This window comes from Panthera tigris, chromosome E3 (assembly GCF_018350195.1).
Source record: "Panthera tigris isolate Pti1 chromosome E3, P.tigris_Pti1_mat1.1, whole genome shotgun sequence".
Taxonomy (NCBI): Eukaryota; Metazoa; Chordata; class Mammalia; order Carnivora; family Felidae; genus Panthera; species Panthera tigris.
Genome location: NC_056675.1, coordinates 1526955 through 1547360, shown reverse-complemented (window position 1 = coordinate 1547360; position 20406 = coordinate 1526955). Strand labels below are relative to the sequence as shown.

The following is a 20406-nucleotide window of genomic DNA, read 5'->3' as shown; positions in this document are numbered from 1 at the left end:
GAGCACGGATGGAGGGCCCGGAGGCCAGCCGTGTCCCCTCCTGTCTGTCCCCCGCTCCCGAGGCACGGCCGCCACTCAGCCGTCCTGACAGCCCTGGGTGGTGGTGCCTTAGAATGGGTTCCCGTGGAGCTCGGCTGCAGGGAGAGGCCCCCGCCCCCCTTTGGTGGCAAGGCTGAGCGTGTCCGCGTTACTCTGTGGTCCCCCCAGGCCCTGCGGAGGGAGTCAGGGTGGCCAGCGTGGCTTTGTGCGCCTGATCTGAGGCGGTCCATCACCCCGGGCCCGCTGCCTGGCTGGTGCACACCCAGGGACTCGAGCTCAGAGAGGCAAGCGAGAGACCGCGACGGCCGTGCTGCTCAGTGCGCTCCATTCTGGAACCAGAGGGAGACAGGCCAGTCAGTGGGGTTCCGGGCCATCGATTTTGGGTTGCTGACTTCCCGGCCGCCAGACGCTGAAGGAGCCGGAAGGGCCGCTAACCGACCAAGGTCAGAGCCGCAGCCGCCCCTGCGTCAGTATTCTGGGCACGGCTGTGCTGGACGGAGCCGCGCTTTGGAGCGTGAGTCCCCGCCTCCCACGGGCTGGGAATAAATAGTGGGCTCCCAACCCCAGGCCGGCACACTGCCCGGTGGCCCGCCAGTCTGCCAGGAGGGATCGTGGGAAGCAGGAGACCCCTGCTCCAGCGCCACCCCCCCACCCCGTGCGCTGCGGTCGGCCCACCCGGGCAGTGCCCGTAATGGTACCAGGCGGCGCCCGTGCCCAGAGAGAGCAAGACGAGCCCTGGGCGTCACCGTGGTCCCCTCCCCCATCATCCTGCCGCACGGGCTCTCGATGGAGGGGACAGTGACCCTGGCCGTCAGGCCGTGCGTCGTGACGGCAGCACGGGGACGGTCATGCCGCCCCGGCTCACAGTGGAGGGGTGCAGCCCAGGGAGGCGGTTCTGGCTGAGCTCCCAGCCCCTCACCTCTGGTGCACACGCCCCCCCCCCCCCCCAGGTGGAAAGGGAAGATGGGGTCAGACATTGGGACCCTCTGCACAGTGTCCAGCACATGCCGAGTCCTGTCAGGTCACCCTGGGGGCAGCCCAGGGCTCCTGTGTCATCGCAGCCCCTCTCTCCGCCTCGGGGCAAAGGCAGATGTGAGGGGAGGTGTCGGTCCCCCGCGTAAGGAGAAGGTCCCAGGTGTGGCAGCCCCAAGCTCAGCTCTCGCCTGCCCCTGCAGCCCCCACCCCGCCACAGGCCCTGTGTCCCCCACCACGCCCACCCGCCCTCTTCGGGGTCTGCCTGTGGGGCGTCCACCTGTCTCCTGCTGGGTTCCCTCCCATCGTCCCTCCCATCGTCCCTCGGGCTCAGGCCTGCCCGGTCACGGGGTCACCCTGCAGGTCACGGAGGGTCCTGCAGGAGCGCGCACCGTCACTGCGTCCCGGAGTTTGTGACGGCCCAGCCCTCGTCGGCGGGATGCACGCGGCCCTGTGACAGGATGTGACCCGAGCGGGGCCAGCAGGGGCGAGGCACGGGGACGCCAGCCCAGGTGCAAGCAGCATCGCTAGTTCTTTGCTTCGTTGTCTCTTCACCCGTCGTGAGATTGTGCCAATTCACGTGGATATCCCAGCCGTGGCTTCGGCCCACCCCGCCAGAGCCTCCTTCCTGTCAGGCGGGCGCGTGTGTTTGCAGGGACCAGACTTCCGGGCTGTCCTGTCGCCACGGCGGCACGAAGTGTGGGGCAGAAGGGAGGTTCTCACCAGCCTGTCCCGGGGGGAGGAGCGCCGGCGGGACGGCTCTTGCGAAAGCAGGGTGTCCTCGGAGACCGGTCCTCGCCAGACCTGCCCCTTTGGAAACGAGAGGGGTGCCTGAACCGGCACCCCCGGCTTTGACTTTGACGCCTTCGCCCGAGGCGGCAGAGGCCCGGTAGGAGCCAGGCGCTTCGGCGATGAGATGTTTTAATTGCATCCTAAGATGGGATCGCAATAAAGAACGCCGAACCGTGGCTAACCGATCGTATCTCAGGTCGGCCCAGCGCGCTCATCGGGCCGCGGCCCCCGGGGAGCCTTCCGGGTGCAGCCCGCCGCGCAGCAAGCTCAGCCCGGGGCTCGGGAGCAAGAGGGAGCCTCCTGTTCTGCTCAGTCGATGTATCGCCCATCCGAGAGCCTTCGGGTTCTCCAAGGAGGAGGGAGGGGGACGCGCCATCACGCAGGGTTCACAGCGAGACGGAGGGTCCCGGCGGAGGGTGACCTGCTCCTGCTTTTCCGGCCACCCTGCCTGCCGGCGAGGTTCCGGGGCTCGGTGTGCGCTCCCGAGGGTGTCGATGGGAAGCCCGGGCCGCGGGCCTGCCTGGTGGGCGTGCTGGGGCCTCACCTCGGCTCAGGGTTCAGGCCAGCAGCCTCTCCCCGGCGGGCTTTCCCGTTGAGCCACAGGCGGGCGGAGGTGCACGCGGCCTCGCCATATCCCGGTGGCCTGGGCAGGGGGCAGGAGGGGGGCAGAAGCCCGGGCCAGGGAGGACAGGGGCACGTGGTCGGTGCTGGCTCAGGGCCCCGGGCGGGAAAGGAGGGCCGAGGAGGCGGGCAGTCTGTCCTCAGCCGGGCCGGGCCCTCCTAGGAGGCTCCAGGAGACCATCACCGTGGAGCAGGCACCCCCCACCGCGGGGTCCCAGGACTCCTGCCCCGGGTCCTTTCCGGCCGCCGCCGGGGACTGTGACGGGCTCCTCAGCGCGGAGCAGAGCCTGAGCCCCGAGCCCCTTGCCGGGACTGGCGGCGACTGCAGTCCCGGAGACGTGGCCTTGGGGCCCCTGGGCCGGAGCCTTGGGAACGGCCGGGTTGCCCCAGGGGCCAGGGGGGTGGCGGCCCCCCACAAGCCCGGAGCAGGGGTCGGAGGGGCCGGGTGTGACCTGTGGAGTCTGTTGGGTCTCCCTCTCTTGTGTAATCGCCGGCGTGGCAGTTGCAGAGTTGAGATGCGGCTTAAAAAGCCTTTGTGAGTAATTAGTGTCAAAAACACAAGATCTACAAAGCCATAAACTCACAGCTTGGTGATATTACCGAGTACTAATTAAAAAAGAAAAAAGAAAATTTCCTTTCATGATCAGATTTTCAGCCTTGCCAGAGATGAAAAACAAGGCAGTTTGCAGATGATACCGACGCCAGAGGGCTGAGCGGGGTAGTCAGCACAGAGACGGTGGCAGAAACGTGAGGGCTGGGGACCCTGGGACATTGTGGGGCCCGGCTCCCCGAGGCCTCAGCCAGGAGCGCCCGTGGTTCCTGGCGGGGACGGAGAACCCCGAGTCAGGGACACTCACAGGCCCGAGAGATGGGGCCTCGTCCCCCAGCGGGACCCTGCGCGGCAGCCGCGGCCCCTCGTTCCAGGGGAGGGGGGTCTAGGTTACCTGGACCGCGTGTGCCCCGGCTTCGGGCCGCCCGGCCCCTCCGAGCCTCCCAACAGCCTCCCTGCCCGGGACCCCCGCGGGAGAGAGGCACCTGGCAGGAGCGGGGGGCCCTCGCAGAGCCACCCTGTGCGCTTCTCTCGGCGCAGACAGAGGAGGGGACTCTGCTGCCAGGATGGAGGCTGCTTTAAGGCGCAACCCTCGCGGCCGCAGGAGGGCGAGGGTCGGGCAGCAGGTCCCGATCCCACGGCGACCGGGCGGTGACCACTTCCGTCCTCGTTGCTCAGGGCCCGTGGCAGCCACGCGCCAGCCGGGTGACCGGCGAGGCCCAGCGCACAGCGCGTCCGGCTGCTCTTACGCCAGCGTGACTGTGGAGACACAACTTTCCGGGAGTCACGTCCGTCACGGGGATGTCTTTAACCCAGGGCTAGCACAGTGTGCCTGCTGCACGGCGTGTGACCACGGCCGAGGCACCCGGGCCACCAGCCGTGCTATGCCAGCCACCTGTGAAGTGCGGGCTGCCCCTCCCCCCCAGCCAAGTGGCTCCCCCATCTGGTCTCGGGGTCCTCGGGACCGGCCTCTCCGTACGGCCGGGCCCGGCACTTGTGTCTCTGTGCCCCTGGCCCAGGGTGGGGCCGGGAGGCAGTGTCCGCGGTGGTGGCCAAAGGAGGCGGCCTGGGCCCGGCGGGAGAGAATCCCTCTCTCTCAGCCAGGTCGCTCCGTCGATGGCACAGGACCAAGCGTTTGCAGACCCTTGGTATCCGTACCCGCAGCCGCTGGCTTACTGTGCTGTAGGGCCCGGTGAGAAGACCGTGTAGCGCTTTCTCCCAAGGCCATGGGGGGCTACAGGGGAGCCAGGAAGTCCCTGTGGAGGTGGCTGGGAGCAGGGAGGGCGTCTGTGGAGCCGCCCCCGCCTCCTCACTCGGAGCCGCTGGTGGTATTCCCGGGTGTTTGCATTCCCGTGTTTGAGGCCCCTGTGTGCGTGCACAGCACACGTCTGCTCGGGTTTTGGTCAGGGGTGCGCGAGCCTCCCAGGTCATCGAGGGGAGAATGGCCGTCGTAGCAACACGGGGTCGACAAGAGTGTCTGTCCGCACCGCTTCCTTTTGTCGGGTGCGTCCCGAAGCGTTTGGTGTTTTGACGCTGTTGTGAAGGGGATTGCTTTGCCGCTTCTAATCTCTCCTTGTTGCTACTGTAGAAAAGCAGTTCGTGTTTGAATATTGATCTTTTATTTTGCACCCTCGCTAACCTCCTGTGTCGTTCCTGGTATCTTTGTAGTGATTGGATTTTCTACCTGGACCGTGACGTTGCACCTGCACGGGTCCACACAGCCTCCAGAGCGATGCTGAGCCAGCTGGCGAGCCTCTGCTTGCGGCGGGCGGGGAGGTGCTCGCTCCCGGGCCGTCGACTGTGGCGTGAATGTGGGTTATTCGCAGGTGCCGTCGGTCAGGCTGAGGAAGTTCCCTCCTGTTCTGAGAATCACATGGCCCTTCTTCTTGACGTATCAGCAGTGCTGGGCTCGCCGTGGGCTTGGGGCGTGCTCGTCCTCATCGGGTGTCTTAGACTTGATGTCGGGCTGGTATCGCTTCCTCCGGTGTTGCGTGTTGCGTGGGACCCGGGGAGCGCCACCAGCCCGGGAGATTCCGTGAGAGGTTTTCCGTGGCGGACACAGGGCTTAGCGGGTTTAGCCCTCCTCTGCGGTGAGCTCGGCGAGTTCTGTCTTTCAGAGTTGGTCCGCTGCATCTAAGTTGTCGGACTCACCGACGTGAGGCTGGTAGTGCTCCCTCCTTGTGTTTCTGACATCTGTGGGACCCGTGCTGTCACCCCCGTCCCCCACGACCCCATCAGTCGTCTTCCGCCCTTCGTTCCTAAGCAGTCTGGCCCAAGTGCGTCAGCCTTGTTAATCTTCGCGGACCACTGCGGGTTGTATTTTTTTCTCTTGCTTTTCTGCTTTCTAGTTCATTGATTTCCGCTTTGATCTTTGTTTCCTTTCTTCTGCGTACATTGGGTCTCATTTGCCCTTTTTATTTCAGCTTTTTGAGGTGCAAGTTGAAGTCACTGACGTGAGCCCTTTCTTCTTTTCTCGCATAGACATTTAGCGCTAAAAACTTCCCCAAGGTCTGCCTCAGTCTCTCCGCAAATTCGGATGATTTTGTTTTCAGCTTCATTCAGTTGAAATGACTTAGTAATTTCCCTCTTGGTTTCTTCTTTGACCCAGGGGTTACTTAGAAGTAGGTTACCAAGTTTCCAAGTATTTTGACAATCTCCAGCTACCTTTCCGTTATTAGGTTTTGACTGAATTTCATTGTGGTCGGAGAACATACTTTGCATGACGTTAATCCTTTAAAATTCGTCGAAATTTGTTGTAAGGTCCAGAATGTTGTCTGTGTAGCAAACATACTTAAAAATACCGTGTATTCTGCTGGAGCGTGTGCTATAAACGTCAGTTACGTCAGGTTCTTTGATAGTCTTGTCAAACGTCCTATCTTCTATCAAAGTCTCGCCGATTTTTTATCTTTTCTGTCAATTAAAGACAGACAAGCGTTGAAATCTCTGACTAATTCTGGATTTGTCTGTGCCTTCTTGTATTTCTGTCATTTTTTTTTTTTATTTCATGTATAAATTAGTCCTGTTATCATTCTGAAGCTACCCTCATCCCCAGGGACGGTCTTTGCTCCAAAATCCGTTGTTTCCGGCCTGTATTGTTCCCTGAACCTCTTTGTCTGCCTTCCTCTGGGTCGGGGGAATGTTTTGTACAAGTTGGTCTGTCTCCTTCTTCGACTTACTGTCTGTACTTCTTCATGCTGTTTTGAGGGTTGTTGAAGGACTTGGGTGCCTCTTCCCGCAGCCTTCTCACGACGTGGGGCGTGAGAACCCCGCCGCTCCGAGCTCCCTTGGATGTCACTTTGTGCACGCGAGGAGGCTCGTGGCCTGCTGCTGTCACGTGAAGAGATTTCAAGAGTCGGGGCTTCCCTCCGCTCTCCGTGCTCCCATTTCCACTCGTGCGCGCCTGGAGCCGGCCTCACCTTCTGAACATTTCCACGGGGAGTGGGGGGCGCTGGGGGTTGTGTTTGGTTGCTGCTTCTGTACTTTGCAGGCCTCCGTGGTCGCCAGTGAGCGTCCGCTGTCACCCCATCCTGCGCCTCTGGCCATGTGTCTGGTTGTCTCTCTGGCCGCCGTATCTTAAGTCATTCCTGCTTTTGAGCACTTGGGTTACCGTGCACTCTGGTGTCATTTTCCTGACTTACCTTTCATGTTCGGTAAGGTTTGCATCACCTTTCAGGATGTTTTTCTAAAGGGATTTTTTTCTGCCCTCCCATATCGACAGTCCATGGCGGAACAAGCACTCACCGCGAGCACGGTGGCGGTGGCCCGACGGTCAGTGGCCGGACTGCGCCCAGGTGGGCCCTCCTTCGCGCCACAGCCACGAGTCTCTTGGGGAGAGACTCACGTGGGTCCGCTCAGTTCCTCTCGGGCCGTTGGCCGGAGGCCACCGTCAGTTTCCCCCTCACGTGGACAGCCCGTGACGTGGCGGCTGGCTTCATCCGTCTTGTCAGCACGTGAGTGAGTTAATATCCGAGGTGGGGACACAGACACCGTGTGCCCCTTTCCACTGAGGGAAGTCCAGCTCACAGAGTGGAGGGGAGGGGAGGTGCCACGGTCACACGGCGAGTGGGAGGGGCAGCCACGATCGGAGCCCAGGTCCCCAGCTCAGTCTCTGCCGCTCCCCCAGCCGGCCGCCTATGTCCCCGTGAGCGCTCCACTGTACCAGCTTGTCTGGACGGGGAGGGGGGCTTCCTGTGTGACCTGGTGCCATCCGCGTCATTGCGCTGAGGGTGGCTGGCTAGGGGACACGTGCTCCAGCCCATCTGGCCCGGGCCCTCCCGGGACGTCCGGCCTTCAGAGCCGTTTGGGGGCCCCTTGCACTTGGCCTCCTGCCCCTGGGAGCCAGTAGGAGGGAGGTGGCCCGGCCCCCACGGTTGTCCCCACCTTCCTCCCGGGATGGGAAGGAGGCCTGGGCCGGGAGTGGGACGCCAGACGGAACCTGGCCCTGTGCCGATGACCTGTGGGCCCCCTGGGCACCCACCTGTGATGCACGAGGCTCGTTGGAAATGACCCTGGGCCCTCGCCGCCCATGTGCGCCCTCCTGCCCCTCCCTCGTGAGGCCGTGGGAGCAGCTGCACAAACCGGGGCGAGGCACGAGGGATGCAGAGCCGTATAAATAGAGTAATAATAATAACAACTGTGGGCTCGGAACCGATCTGCAGCTGCCGGGGCGCCTGGCCTCGCCCCCCCCCCCACCCCCCAGAGCACGCTGGGGAGAGGTCGCCCCTCGCCGGGGACGGTAACTCCAGCAACGCCGGTATAATTAGAACATGCGGTATTTAGCCGTTTCCCGGCACAATTGAGCGGGGATAATTGGGGGAGCGATTTCCCTCCGCCCCGTGCTGGACATGCTTTTTGCCAGCTCGGCGTTTGCAGCTTCGTGCTGGGACAGGCTCCTCGGCGTTCCGTCCAGCTCGTCCCGATCCGCTGGCCACCACGTCTCTCTGCCTGTGCCCAGACCTGTTTGGGTCCGCCTACACCGAGCACCGGGGTCACCGCCCCCCCCCCCGCCCGCCCTCCCTGAGGGACAGCAGTGGGCGGGGACATGCACCAGAGCCGGAGGCTGGCGGGGCATGTGGGGGGGCGCCTGGGGGGCAGCAGTGGGAAGGGCCTCCTCGCCCAGCCTGGCCTACAAGGTGAGGAGACACAGGACACAGTCACAGTCGGGGGCAGGGGGCAGCAGGAGCGGCCAGATGGGGGCTACGCGGAGGAGGGATCCAGGGCCGAGGGTCACCTCCGTGTCCCCAGGCGGGGCCCGGGTGGGCCGGGCCACTTACACCACGACCGACCGCCGCCCTGGTGCGTGGTTCTGGGTGGGAGACCCACGGGTGCCGTGGCGGGCATCCCAGGGGCCCCAGTCCCGGGGCCAGGCGGCCGGTGAGGCCCACGAACTCGCACGTGCCTGTGGCAAGAACAGCGCGTGTGATGAGTGCCCTGTGTCAGAAGTGCCGCTCTCGGAGACCCAGTTCGCATCGGGCTGGCCCTGGTTACGGAGACGACGTGCGGCCGCAGTAGAAAATCCGCAAAGTGCACAAAGCCGTAAGGAGCCACGTTTCATCGCAGCTCCCTGAGCTAACCACTTACGTTTTGTGGTTGACACGCTTTTTCTCTGTGCGTGTAGAGCCGTGTCGTGTGTGAGCATGACCCACTGCGGTGCGTGCTCAGGGGGCTTCCTCCGGCACGGAAGTTCAAGGCGACTTCCTAGCAGACGTGGCGAAGACGCTGTCCGCGCATCACCGGTGGGCGTGTGCCGGCTCGGGCAGCGCGTCGGGCCCTCGCCCGCGTAGCCGGAGCTCCCTCGCAGCCTGGCTAGTGCGCGCAGCCGGGGTGCGCGGCCTGGGCCGCCCCTCTGCAGGGCGGGCTGGTCCCCGGAGGAGGAAGCGCCTGTGCTCCTGGTAGAAGGCTCCTCCCCTAGATGGGGCCACAGCCACCCACCACCCACCACCAAGCGCGTCCCGCCGAGCGGGGGCTCTCACACCCGACGGACGCGCGGGACCCGAGCTTCGCCAGAGCGCCCCGGGTCACCCAGGGCCGGCACCGGGAGGAGGCCGTCCAGACGGAGGGGTCAGAGCAGAGGCGTTGGGCGGTCGCGTCTGAGTGGGGGGACGGCCGCTCAACCCCGAAGACCCGGGGTACGCGTGCGTGGCGGCGGGAAGGGGGTGCCCGGCACGCGGCAGGCGTCTGCGCACGCCTGCACACACCGACCGCCCCACGTTGTCCCCGCGGGGCCAGCATCTGGCCGCGGAGCCCGGCCGGGACCCGGCTGCAGAGAGGCCGTGCCTGCGCTGTGCCCGGGCTCCCAGCCCCTGCCTCGCACGCGAAGGCCCCGGGGGTGGCGCCGAGGACAGGGCCGGGATGGGAGCGGCGGGCTTCGCGGGACGCGGGGCCGCCTGGAGCTGTGTCCACTCAGGTGCCTGCCGCCCCCAGATCCGCACGTGAGCCTTCATGCGACTGAAGACGGCCGCCAAGCAGCCGGCCTCCCCCGGGCCTTGCAGCCACCAGCTTCCCACCTGCAGCCGGGGAGCCAGTGAGGGAGTGGAGGGCCGGCCTCGGGGCATCTGAGCGCGTGGGCCAGGTGAGCCCTGGGGTGGCGTGGGGCTGCCGTCAGTACCCCCACCCGCCCCGTCCTGACTGCGGCCGCCTCTTCCCCGGGCGTCCCGGGAAGGGAGGGAGACGGTTCAGCGAGTCACAGAGATGAACAGACCGTCGCAACCGCGGCCAGCGCTGTGCAGGAGGAGGGGGCCCGGCTGCACCCGTTGCTCCGGGCCCTGTTCCGGCAGGGGGGGGACAGCCGTGAGCGAAACACAACCGTGCACCTGACCTTCCAGCCAGGAGGCGCCGGGACACAGAATGCCAGCCCCGGGTCACTCATGACTCGGACGTACCCCTTCCCGGGCGGGCTTGTGTCTCGGGAGCAAAGGCTGGCAGTTTCCATGAGGCCCATCGGTTTGTCCCGTCTTCATTCTGTTCTCCGGACTGTGCTTTCTGTGTGAAGTCTGACAAGTTCTCCGCCTGGTCTTAGGTCCTGAAATGTCGTCTCTGTGCTTGAAGGTTTTTATGTTTTACGTGTAAGTCTGTGATGGGCGTGGAGTTAAGTTCTGCGTGAGGTGTGAGGTTTAAGTCAGAATTCTTTTCAGTTCTCTCGTCTTCCTCCGTGGGGCAGCTCTGGCACTTGCGTTAAGAAGGTTGATGGGGGGGGCGCCTGGGTGGCGCAGTCGGTTAAGCGTCCGACTTCAGCCAGGTCACGATCTCGCGGTCCGTGAGTTCGAGCCCCGCGTCAGGCTCTGGGCTGATGGCTCGGAGCCTGGAGCCTGTTTCAGATTCTGTGTCTCCCTCTCTCTGACCCTCCCCCGTTCATGCTCTGTCTCTCTCTGTCTCAAAAATGAATAAACGTTAAAAAAAAAATTTTTTTTAAATGTTGATGGGGCACGTTAGTGTGGACCTCCGTCGAGGCCCCCACGTGTGTGTTCTGCCCCCAGGACGGGACGGCGCCACCTGTCCCACTCGGAGGCCGCGTGGGCCGTGCGCGCCCGTCTGCCGAGGGTTTTCTTCGGGAATGGAGGTCACGTTTTGTCAGAGGCGTTCCCTGCGTCGGCAGTGGGACTGGGTGTCCTGGGGTTGTGGTGACGCGTCCTGACTGGTCGTCAGCGCACCGGCCACACGCAGAAGTGCCTTGCGCGTGGTCCTGGCGTAGTCGCCGCTCTATACTTCCCGACCACGTTAGCTGAGCTCTGTTGAGGGTCTCTGCACCAAGTCCACTTCTCTCTTCCGCCTGTGCGTGTGCGCCATTTCTGGCTTGCTGTCGGGCGGACACGCCTGTGCGCAGGAAAGTACTCTCTCTGTTCCGTCTTCCGGAACAGACCGTGGAAAATGGGCGTTAATTCTCGTTTAAATGTCTGATAAAATTCTCCGGTGGAACCACGTGGGACTGGAGATTTCTTCTAGAGCGTTTTAATTACAAATTCGGTTTCCTAAACGGCCGCCGGACTTGTCGGGTTCGCTGCTTCATCTTGACTGAGCCCTGGTGCTCCGTGGTGTTTAAGGGACGCTCTGTTCCCAGCTGTCAAGTTTATGGGCATAAAGCGTTTTTAAGTGTTTTCTTATTATTCTCGGAACAGCTCCAGGATCTCATTTCTGGTATCGGCAGCTTCTGTCTTTTCTCTTCCGTCTGTTTTGTTGCTGGTTTCGAAGGACCGGCCTCTGGTTGCAATACCCCCTCTCCTGTCGTCAGTTTCGTTCATTCCTCCTTGATCGCGACCCTTCCCTTCTCTGCCTCTCGAGGCAGAGCCCCGACACCTGGCGGGTGGTCCTTGGTCTCCAGCAGGGCACCCCGGGCTCTGTGTCCCCCCGGCTCTGCCCGGTGTGCCCACGAGCCACGACCCCGCGTTTCGTCTCTGCCCGCGGGGTCACGGAAGCATGCCGCGTCATCTCATGTGTCTCTCGTCACCGAGCTGGGGCCCCCAAGTCTCTGTGACTGTCCACCGTCTGTTTTCAGGCCCCAAGATGCTCCCGTCGTCCTGCGTTTCCCTCCAGCTGCCGTCAGCCGCTTCCTCGGGTGTCGATGGGGCCTTGTGACAAGCCGCCATGCCACCGTGACGCAGAGACGATACCCCGCTCCCAGAGTCTTGAGAGAGTGGTGTTCGCACTGCCTGTTTGATCATCTTGTTGTGTTGTCTAAATCTTGCTCAGGTGGGGACGTGAGGACCCACACCTCGCTATGGGTCTCATCTCTGGATTCTTCCCGTGCCTTCGTTCGCGGGATTGCCTTCGGCTCCCTCAGCAAGCGGTAGGCTTGCACTCGATGGGAATCCCCTCCCCCCTGTGCCGTCCCACGGGCAGTCGGGGGCTTGGGAGGGGGCCACCGAAGCGGGGGCAGTTCCCTACTCAGGGCATCTCACAAAGGGCCCGCCGCGTGCCGTCCCGCCAGCTGTGGGGCGCCACAGGCTGGCATTTAACGAGCCCCATTGGAGCCACTACGTGCTTCGTCTTCTGATGACGCACAGCCCCGGAGCCCCCCGGCGTCCCCGCGTGGCCCGTCTCCGCAGACTCGCGCCGTGGCAGACGGACCTGGCCGTCTGGGTCCCGGCCGAACCCTTCGAGGCAGGCCCAGCTCCGCCGTCTGGAGGGAGGGGAGGCCTGGAGGCGAGTCCAGGCTGAGGTGTGAGCGCCGGACCGCGCTGACGGCCAGCCAGGGGCCACCGGGGGTCTTACTGTGGCGGAGCGCCTTGCTCGCCACGGGGCGCCTGCCAGCCACACCGCGGCCTGTCACTCCCAAACGCTGGGGGCAGAGGAGGCAGAGACACAGGCCATAAATATTTCCAGCCATAGCCAACGCGTCTTACTGGGCAATTTGCTTTTTAAAAAATTGCTCTCTAATTTTAAGCGAACAGCCTCTAATTAGAGTGATTTACAAGGTACCTGGGGACCGGGTGGTATTTGAGCACGGTGGAGCCTAGCAGAGATTGATTGGCATGGCGTGACCAGGGCACATGCTGGCAGCCACACGGCTCCACGCCGCCTCTGAGCAAGGACACGGCCCTTCCCACGGAATGGGCCGGCGTGGCCGGGGGGGTGCGGGGGGGCGGGTGGCTCACAAACCCTCGGCTTTGAGAAGGCCGCCCTGGTCACGCCTCCTTCCTGCACGCCCCCCGCCAGCCCCAGGGCACAGCCAGTGTCTCTGTGGCCGTGCGCTCGCCTCCTGAATGCCGGACAGGTGCACTGAGGTGCCCAGGATGGGCCTCGCGTGGGCGAGCGTTAAGTGACGATTGTTCAAGACACGGCCGCAGTGCTGGCAGCCGCGAGGGATGTCTGATGTGTGTAAAGCACGGCTGGGGCCCCATAGCCCAACAGGGATCTGGGGAGACACCCGGACTGAAGGCCCCCTCCCGGGCGGGCAGGGGTCCCGGCCAGGTGCAGCGCGGCGTGGAGGGACCCCGCTTCGGAGGAGGGTTGCCACTCAGCCGCCGAGCCAGGCGGGCGCCACGGCCTCCCTCAGCGCCCCCCCCCCCCACCCCTGGCCTGAGCGGTGCCCTGCGTCTGCTCCCCGCCCCTCCGCTGCCGAGGATCAGCCCCTCTGACATTTAGGGGAAATTTTCACAATTGAGCAGAAGGCAGAAATGAAAGGATTTTCTCGGTAAAAGGTCAGAGTGGTTTCTCTTACTTTTGTTTAAAAATGGTCCGTGTTGAACTGTGACAAGCCTAAACGTGCGGACATGCAGGGGAGCAGGGTGGGTGCCCTGGGGAGGCAGCAGAGGCCGTCCGCGCGGCACACAGGCGGGGGGGCCGCTCAGACGCTGGGCGCCACGAGTTTCAACGGCCGCCGGGAGGGCTCGTGGGACAGGACGGGGGAGCAGGCAGGCCGGCACCAGCTCCTTCCTGGGGTCTCGGAAGGAGACCACCGCCTCCCAACAGGCGCATCCAGGCGTCCTTCCCGGGCGGAGGTCGGTGTGCGGGCCGGGTGTGTGGCCCGCCGCGTGCAGGGTTGAGCCGTGCACACGGGCGGAGCCAGGCAGCCCCCGCAGCTCCTGGGAGGAGGGTGGCCCCGTCAGGCTGTGGGGCAGACGGGGGTTTAGTACACGCGCCCAGCCCCAGGGTGGGGTGGAGGGGGGAGTTCCCACGCTGTGCAGTTCACCCCGCGGCTTGCTTTTTGGTGTATTTGGTGTCTTCCAAGCTGTGCCGCCACCACGACCCGATTTCAGAACTCTCGTCGCCCCACCAAGGACCCTCACGCCCACTGGCAGTCCGTCCCGTGCCCAGCCCAGCCCCTGGCAGCCACTGATGTACTTTCCATCTCGCGGACTCGCCGTTCTGCACACTCCCTACGGATGATCTGACGCACGCGTGTTGTTCCGTGTCTGGGGTTCGTCCCTGGCGCAGCAGGGGTCAGGGCTGCGTTCTTTTCGTGGCTGAGTAACGGTCCGCCGACGGACTCCGTGGGCGGCGTGCGCACCCCGGCTGTTGTGCGTATCGTGGCCGGGAGCGGCTCCTCCCGCGGAGAAGCAAGGCCCGCGAGCGGGGTTGGCCTCCCAGCAGGGCCGCCGGTGGGAACCCCCTCCGTTCTGTGGCCGGCGCCAACGGGATTGAGCACCAGGGGGCACGGCCGTCCGCCCGGGCGCGGAGCAGCTCTCTGGGGCGGCTCCGGCCCCTCGCCCGTTCGTCTGTAGCATCGGGGGGTGGGGCGGGGTGTCGGCTGCCGTCACGGGGGCCGGGCTCTGAGGACGGGGAGGGCTGGGCAGACCGACAGAGGGCAGCTGGGCACCCGGAGCCCACGCCCCACGCCCCACATCCCGTCTTCTGCACCCCCGCCGGGGACGGGGTCCCCGTCCTGCCCTGTCCTGGACCTAAGGGCCCCGGGGCAGGGGCGGGGGGACCCCGCAGGCCACCGCACCGCTGACCGTGTGTCCTCTGTGTCTCCCGCCCGCCCTCCAGGCCACGGGACCCTCAGGCGCCAAGATGCAGCTTCTGGAGACGGCCTTCTCACGCACGGTGCCGGAGCTCATCGAGCTGCACCTCCTGCGCCAAGACAGCATCCCCGCCTTCCTCAGCGCCCTCACGCTCGACCTCTTCAGCCGCCAGACGGTGGCCTAGCCTGCGGCTCACGCGGAAGAGGGCAGCCGGCGGGTCCCAGGCCCACCCCGCCTCCCGCCACGCGGCCCCACGGACCCCGGCCGCCCGCACCCGTAGCCGGCAGGGGCTGAGCCGCTCTGCGGGGGAGAGGCCGCACCCTCCTCCTCGCCCAGGACGTTCGGTGCCGCCGCTCCGGGGGGTGCCCGGGGGGCCCGCTTCCGGCCCCCTCCCCAGTGTGTACCCCCGTCCACACACCGCTCAAACCCGGCAGAGTCCCTGCTCCGTATGAAATAAAGTTTGCTCCTCGGCCACCCCGCCGGCTCGCTGTGTGCGTCTGAGAGGACGGGCTCGCCCTGCCCACCAGCCCTCGGTTTGGCCCCGGGGCAGCCCCTGGACACCAGGGGACGGTGGGTGGCAGCCCGGGAGCCACCGCCCCCAGCAGAAGAGAGGGAGCGCGTGTTCAGGTGGAACAGAGTGGGCGAGATACTTCCCCTGCCCTGGACTCCGCCCCCCCCACGCCCCCACCCTCCCCCCGCCAACGGACCGACGATGACGCTCACACTGTGCGGCCCCAGGTGCTGGCCGGGAGGGCGGCTCCAGGCCCCGTGTGGAAGTGCTGGCAGCCAGCACCCCAAACCCCAGGCCCCCACGGGAGACGCTGGTGGTTCCGGCCACGTCCTCCTCCCTGTGGTGACCTCAGGACCAGCAGCCTGCACACGCCTGGGCACCCGGGGCAGGGATGGGGATCACAGCACACGGGTCGGCCTTCTCCCCGGACCCCTGGGCACAGGGACGGGGGCCGCCTTTGTGGGAGGGGGTCCAGCTGCCAGCCCCGGGGGGACCTTGGCCTCTGTACTCACAGCTCCGGGCCTGGGGGGCCCGCTGACCAGGGGTTTGGGGGGCTCGGGAAGGCCTGGAGTGGTGGCCCACCCCTCCCCCCAGCACGGGATGTTGGGGGACAGAAGACGGGCCGCCTGGCGTTGGAGCGCCCAAGTGCCACCTCATTGACACGCACGGCTCAGCACTCCAGACCTGTCACCGGTCATGGGGACAATGAGTCCTGACGTCAGCCGCCCGTGTGGCTGCATCGGCGGTGCCAGCCCATGGCCGGCAGCCTCACCGCGGGCAGATGGAGACACGGCCCGGCCAGGCCCCAGGGTCACCAGCAAGGCTCTCCTGCCTGAACCCGGAGCCCCCCTGGCTCCCTTGATCACAGCACAGCCCGGATGGCTTTGAAACTGTTCACTTTGAAACTGAAAACACGGGCTCAGGGTGGTGACGTGGCTTCCCAGGGCCACAAGCCAGTGGGAATGGGGACCCCAGTCCAGCTCGGGGGCTTTCCGCCCTCCACGGGCTGAGAGCCCCGGCGTGCCCGTGCGGAGGCCCGAGGCTCCCCTGCCCCGCATCCTGTCTCACCGACAGCACCCATTTCCAAACCCGCTCCCCGACGTGGGAGGCTTGCCGAACCCCGCGGAGCAGCCCCTTGGGAACTGGGAAGAAGCTCCTGGGGGTCCTGGCTTCTGCAGCAAAGACCACCCACCCCTGTGCTGGGTTTCAGGCAGACGTCAGAGTGGACTCCCTCCCAGGCTCTGTTCTAGGGCCTGGTCCCTGAGCTTGTGTCCAGCACCATCAGAAACCCGCAGGGTAGTGGTGGGGTGGAGGGGGCGGGGGGTGTTGCTGAGGCCCTGTGGGCTTGACCCTGCCCTCCCCGGACGTGGGGGCCCCAAGCCTACAGCGGGAACCCCCCCACACCTGTTGCAGGCTCCAGCCTGGAGGGTGCGGTGGGCGGGGAGGCCAGCCTTCCCTTCTCCGCCCCGTGGAGCAGACGGAGGGCCGGCTGCTTGTACAACAGCAAGGAAACGCTCAGTTCAGAAGGCCACGCGAAATCACCAGCCCCTAAAAATGCTTTGCGTGGCCCCTCACGCACGGGCAGGAATACACACACCAGCACGTTCCCTGCGTGTAGACGGCGCTTCCCAGGGACAGGCACCCTCCAGGGCAGTGGGCGTGGGGCTGGTTCTCGCTCAGATGGCTTAGGTAGGGGTGTCCGGCCGGGCCCTGACGGCAGGTGGACCTCGAGGGACGGGGATGTCCTGGATCGTGGGCCAGGACAGAAGCTCTTGACCTCTGCCCCGTGGGCAGCCGAGGGAACATCCGTCCGCAGTGGGCCACGGAGACTGGATGCCCCCCAAGGGGTGCCGGTTGCTAGGCCAGCCCAGGCGAAAGAGGAATATCCTGGAAGGATTTGGGTCAGAGCTGAGGAATCGGGCTGCATGGTGCCACAGCCCCGTGGCCACCAGCTACCCACTGCCCGACACAGGCCACGAGGCCCCACGGCTGCAGGGCTCCACCACCAACCTCCAAGATGGTTCCTAAACTGTCCCCGAAGCTTTCGTCCCCTCTCGGGTTAGGGTGCCTGGCGGGGTCTCGCATCGGCACAGCCCGCTGTCCCCACTTCTGCAGGATGGGGTGGGCGCCGGGCAGCTCAAATCCAGCAAAGGCCTTCCCTCAGGTGCAGACGCCCAGGCACGTGTCCCATCCCTGCCACGGTCCCCAGCTTCCTCCCTCCACAGGGAGAGGGTCTCCCAAGGCCCCTTCCAGACGCCGACGCACGGGCCAGCCTGGGCTGGACGGCGGCTGTGCTCCGTCCGATTCCAGGGTTTTCCTTTCCAGAAGGGAGCAGGAAGATTCAAACAGTGGGAGCGGGAGCACAGCTCCTGCCAACGTCCCCCGGGGCTGGCCCCGTTCCCGCTGCCGGACTCGGTCCAGTCCCCTCGGGGCCCCCCGGGGAGCCGGGGGAGGCACAGACGGCCACACGAGCCTGGGCCCACCGAGGCCCCGGCCGCCAGGCCACAGAAAGTTCTGGTTCTGGCAGATTCCCCACCTCTGCCAGCTCATCAGTGGGCACCCGACACTAAATGGTTCTTAAGCCGCTAATGACTAATTTTAAGGGATTAGTGCCACAGCGATAAACTCTAATTGCCAGGATGTAACAGGATTTGTGTGCGACAGGCTGCTCCCAGCTTCCCTGAGGCTCCCAGGGAGGACAGCGCCGCCTGCCGGGGCGTCCGCCGGACCCCCAGCCGCCGCCAGCACCCGGCCCCCCTCGGCATCCACGGGCCGGCAGCACCAGAGCTGGTCAGGGACGCAGGTTCTCGGTTCTCGGGTCCCGCCTGGACCCGCCGAATCAGAATCTGCACGTGACGCAACCCCCAGGCGGCTCTCACGCCCGGTTCAAAGGCCGTGAAGCTCTCACCCCACGGGAACCAACCAGTTCACCAAGCTCCCTCCCGCCCGTGGGCTCCCCACAGGGGCCCGTCCAGAGAGGGCAGGCCCCGGTCTCCGCTCACACGCGTGCACGGGCCGGGCCCACACCCCGTCAGAGGCTGAGTTGAGTTCCCCAAATCCACGGGTTGAAGCCCGGGACCCGGAACGTGATGTACTTGGAGAGGGGGGTCTGAAGAGGGGGTTAAGGTAAGAGGAGGTCACGACGGTGGGCCCCAACCCAGCAGGACTGGGGTCCTATACAAGGAGGAGATCAGGACACGGACGCGCGCAGAGGGACGACCACGTGAGGACACGGGGAGAACACGGCGCCTACACGCCACGGAGGGGCTCAGAAGGAAGCAGCCCTCCCCACGCCCGGATCTCGAACTTCCAGCCTCCGAGACGTGAGGAATCATTTCCGTTGTTTCAGCCGCCCAGTATGTGGCGGCATTTGTTACGGCGGCCCAAACTGTCCACTGCCGCCCCCATCTCCTGAACCCGCTCCGTTCTGGCACCTCTGGCCCCCGCCATCTTCCTCACACGTAGTTTATCAGCAACACACGTTACATAGTTTCCATCAGGCTCGCGTGGTCTCGGGAACCCACGGGACTGTCCCACAGAACATGCAACCCACACACACACACACACACACACACGTGTGACTTGAAATTTAGTAGCCACATTTAAGAAGTAAGAGGCGCACCCGGGTGGCTCAGGCGGTTGAGCTTCCGACTTCGGCTCAGGTCATGATCTCGCGGTTCGTGGGTTCGAGCCCCGCGTCGGGCTCCGTGCGGACAGCTCGGAGCCTGGATCCCGCTTCGGGGTCTGTGTCTCCCTCGCTTTCTGCCCCTCCCCCGCTCACGCTCTGTCTCTGTCTCTCAAAAATAAACGTTAAAAAAAATTTTAATAAAAAAATAAAAAGAAACAGGTGAAGTTAAGATATAGATCTTATTTAAACCAACGATTCCAAAAGGTTACTTCAATGTGTAATCACTGTAAATAATTAACGAGACATCATTTTACTGTGTTTTTACCGTCCGCCGCGTCTGGGAAATCCGCTGTCTTCTGTCCCACTTGCCGCCCTCCCCAGCTGGGACAGGACCTCGTCGTGTCCACCACAGGTCACTCGGGGCCTCACTGTGCGTGCGAAGGGCCCTGTCGACTAAGAGAAGTGGCTGTCCCAGCAGGTGACCTGGCAGTCCATGGGGACCTGGCAGAACCAGGGGGCGGTGAGCGGCGTCCCCCACAGACAGGGGCCCGGGGCGCCCTCCCCAGAGCCCGGCCTGGGCACCCGGTGGCCCTCCCATGCTGGCTCTGCCCCAGCCGACACGGCTCTCGGTCTCCCCACAGTGAGCCTCAGTCTCCACACCTCGAAAATGGACCGCCCGCTGGGGGCCGCCCTCCCCCTGCCCAGTCGCTGCCCCCTCCACCCGGCAGGGCTCCCTGTGTGGTCTCGTGAGTGTAACACCGTAATTAGCCCAATTACCAACAGCCGTCATGACTCTTTTCTCCTTTTTTTTTTTAACTGAAAATGGAAATTAAATTTTGCAGCAGGTTTACAGGCTGTTAACGGAATTCACTAATCAAACCCCAACACCAAGTCCTTGAAAATGAGAATTTAAAAAGGTCTGCATTTGCATATTCATGTTTTTAATAGGGTTCAGAAGGTATATTTGCAACTGATGAAAAGGATTAATTAAACCTAATTTGCATCGGTGGCACATCTTAACCCCTTCTGAGCTGGCCTGAGGCTGGCTTGACCAAGGGTCTGAGGGTGAAATGCGGGCCAGGGGGCCAGAGACGCCAGCCTGCGCCCTTCCTGCGGCCGCATCCTGGGATCCTGGGTCCCCGGGTCCCCACGGCTGCCACGCAGGGAACCAGGCCCCAGGCTCGTGACCCTCTCTCATCGGCGACCCTGGCAGGAGGCAGCGGTGGTGTTTTCTGCTTAAAAAAACACACGTACGTGGGGGGTTTGTTTTTCTTATTCATACCAGTCATTGTCAAACATTTGGAAAATGCAGGAAAGTCTCGGGAAGAAAAGGAACATAATCGCCTTGCACTTTGGATGGCGCGTCTTCCGGAACTTTCCCCTTGAGCGTGTGTGTGCACGTGGGTGCACAGCGTGTCATGATGCTTCTGCGCGCCCGGCCCCCGTGTCTTCTCTTTGTCGGATCCCTTTTGTCAGGACGTCGGTTTCCCCCTCTCGTTATGATTACTTTGCAGCAATCGCCAGTAATGCCTGGGGTCAAAGGGCAGCCTGGGGGTCAAAGGGCAAGGACGTGTGGGGGGGAGGGGGCGGGCGTCCTAATGACCGGTCCTGGGTTGACGCACCCACGGTGTCATCCGCGTGACGGAGGAGAAACTGAGGCTCAGAGATGCCAACACAGCAGAGGTCAGGTGTGAGGTGCGTGCGGAGACCGGAAGAACGTAGAATCTGCCGTCGGCCTAACGATCATCAAGTATCTGGTGTGTTTTTATGTCGGTGCCGAACAGGGTGGGCATGTCGGGAGCAGCAGACACTCGGGCGGCCCCCCCGCTGCAGCCACGGCCGGCGTCCTGGGAAGCAGACCCGTGGGCTGGGGGACACGTGCCAGCCGGACAGG

The 20406-nt window shown here is 64.3% G+C and overlaps 1 protein-coding gene across 4 annotated transcripts in view; it reads left to right on the top strand.

The window, feature by feature from the left end:
* Positions 1-14841, top strand: part of MAD1L1 (mitotic arrest deficient 1 like 1) — a 316953-nt gene extending 302112 nt beyond the window's left edge. For all 4 annotated transcript variants that reach the window (XM_042971184.1, XM_042971183.1, XM_042971186.1 and 1 more), the window contains one exon: positions 14399-14841. In XM_042971184.1, coding sequence (XP_042827118.1) covers positions 14399-14557 — 159 coding nt within the window. In that variant the 3' untranslated portion in view covers positions 14558-14841. The remainder of the gene's footprint in view (positions 1-14398) is intronic.
* The last annotated feature ends 5565 nt before the right edge of the window (positions 14842-20406 follow it).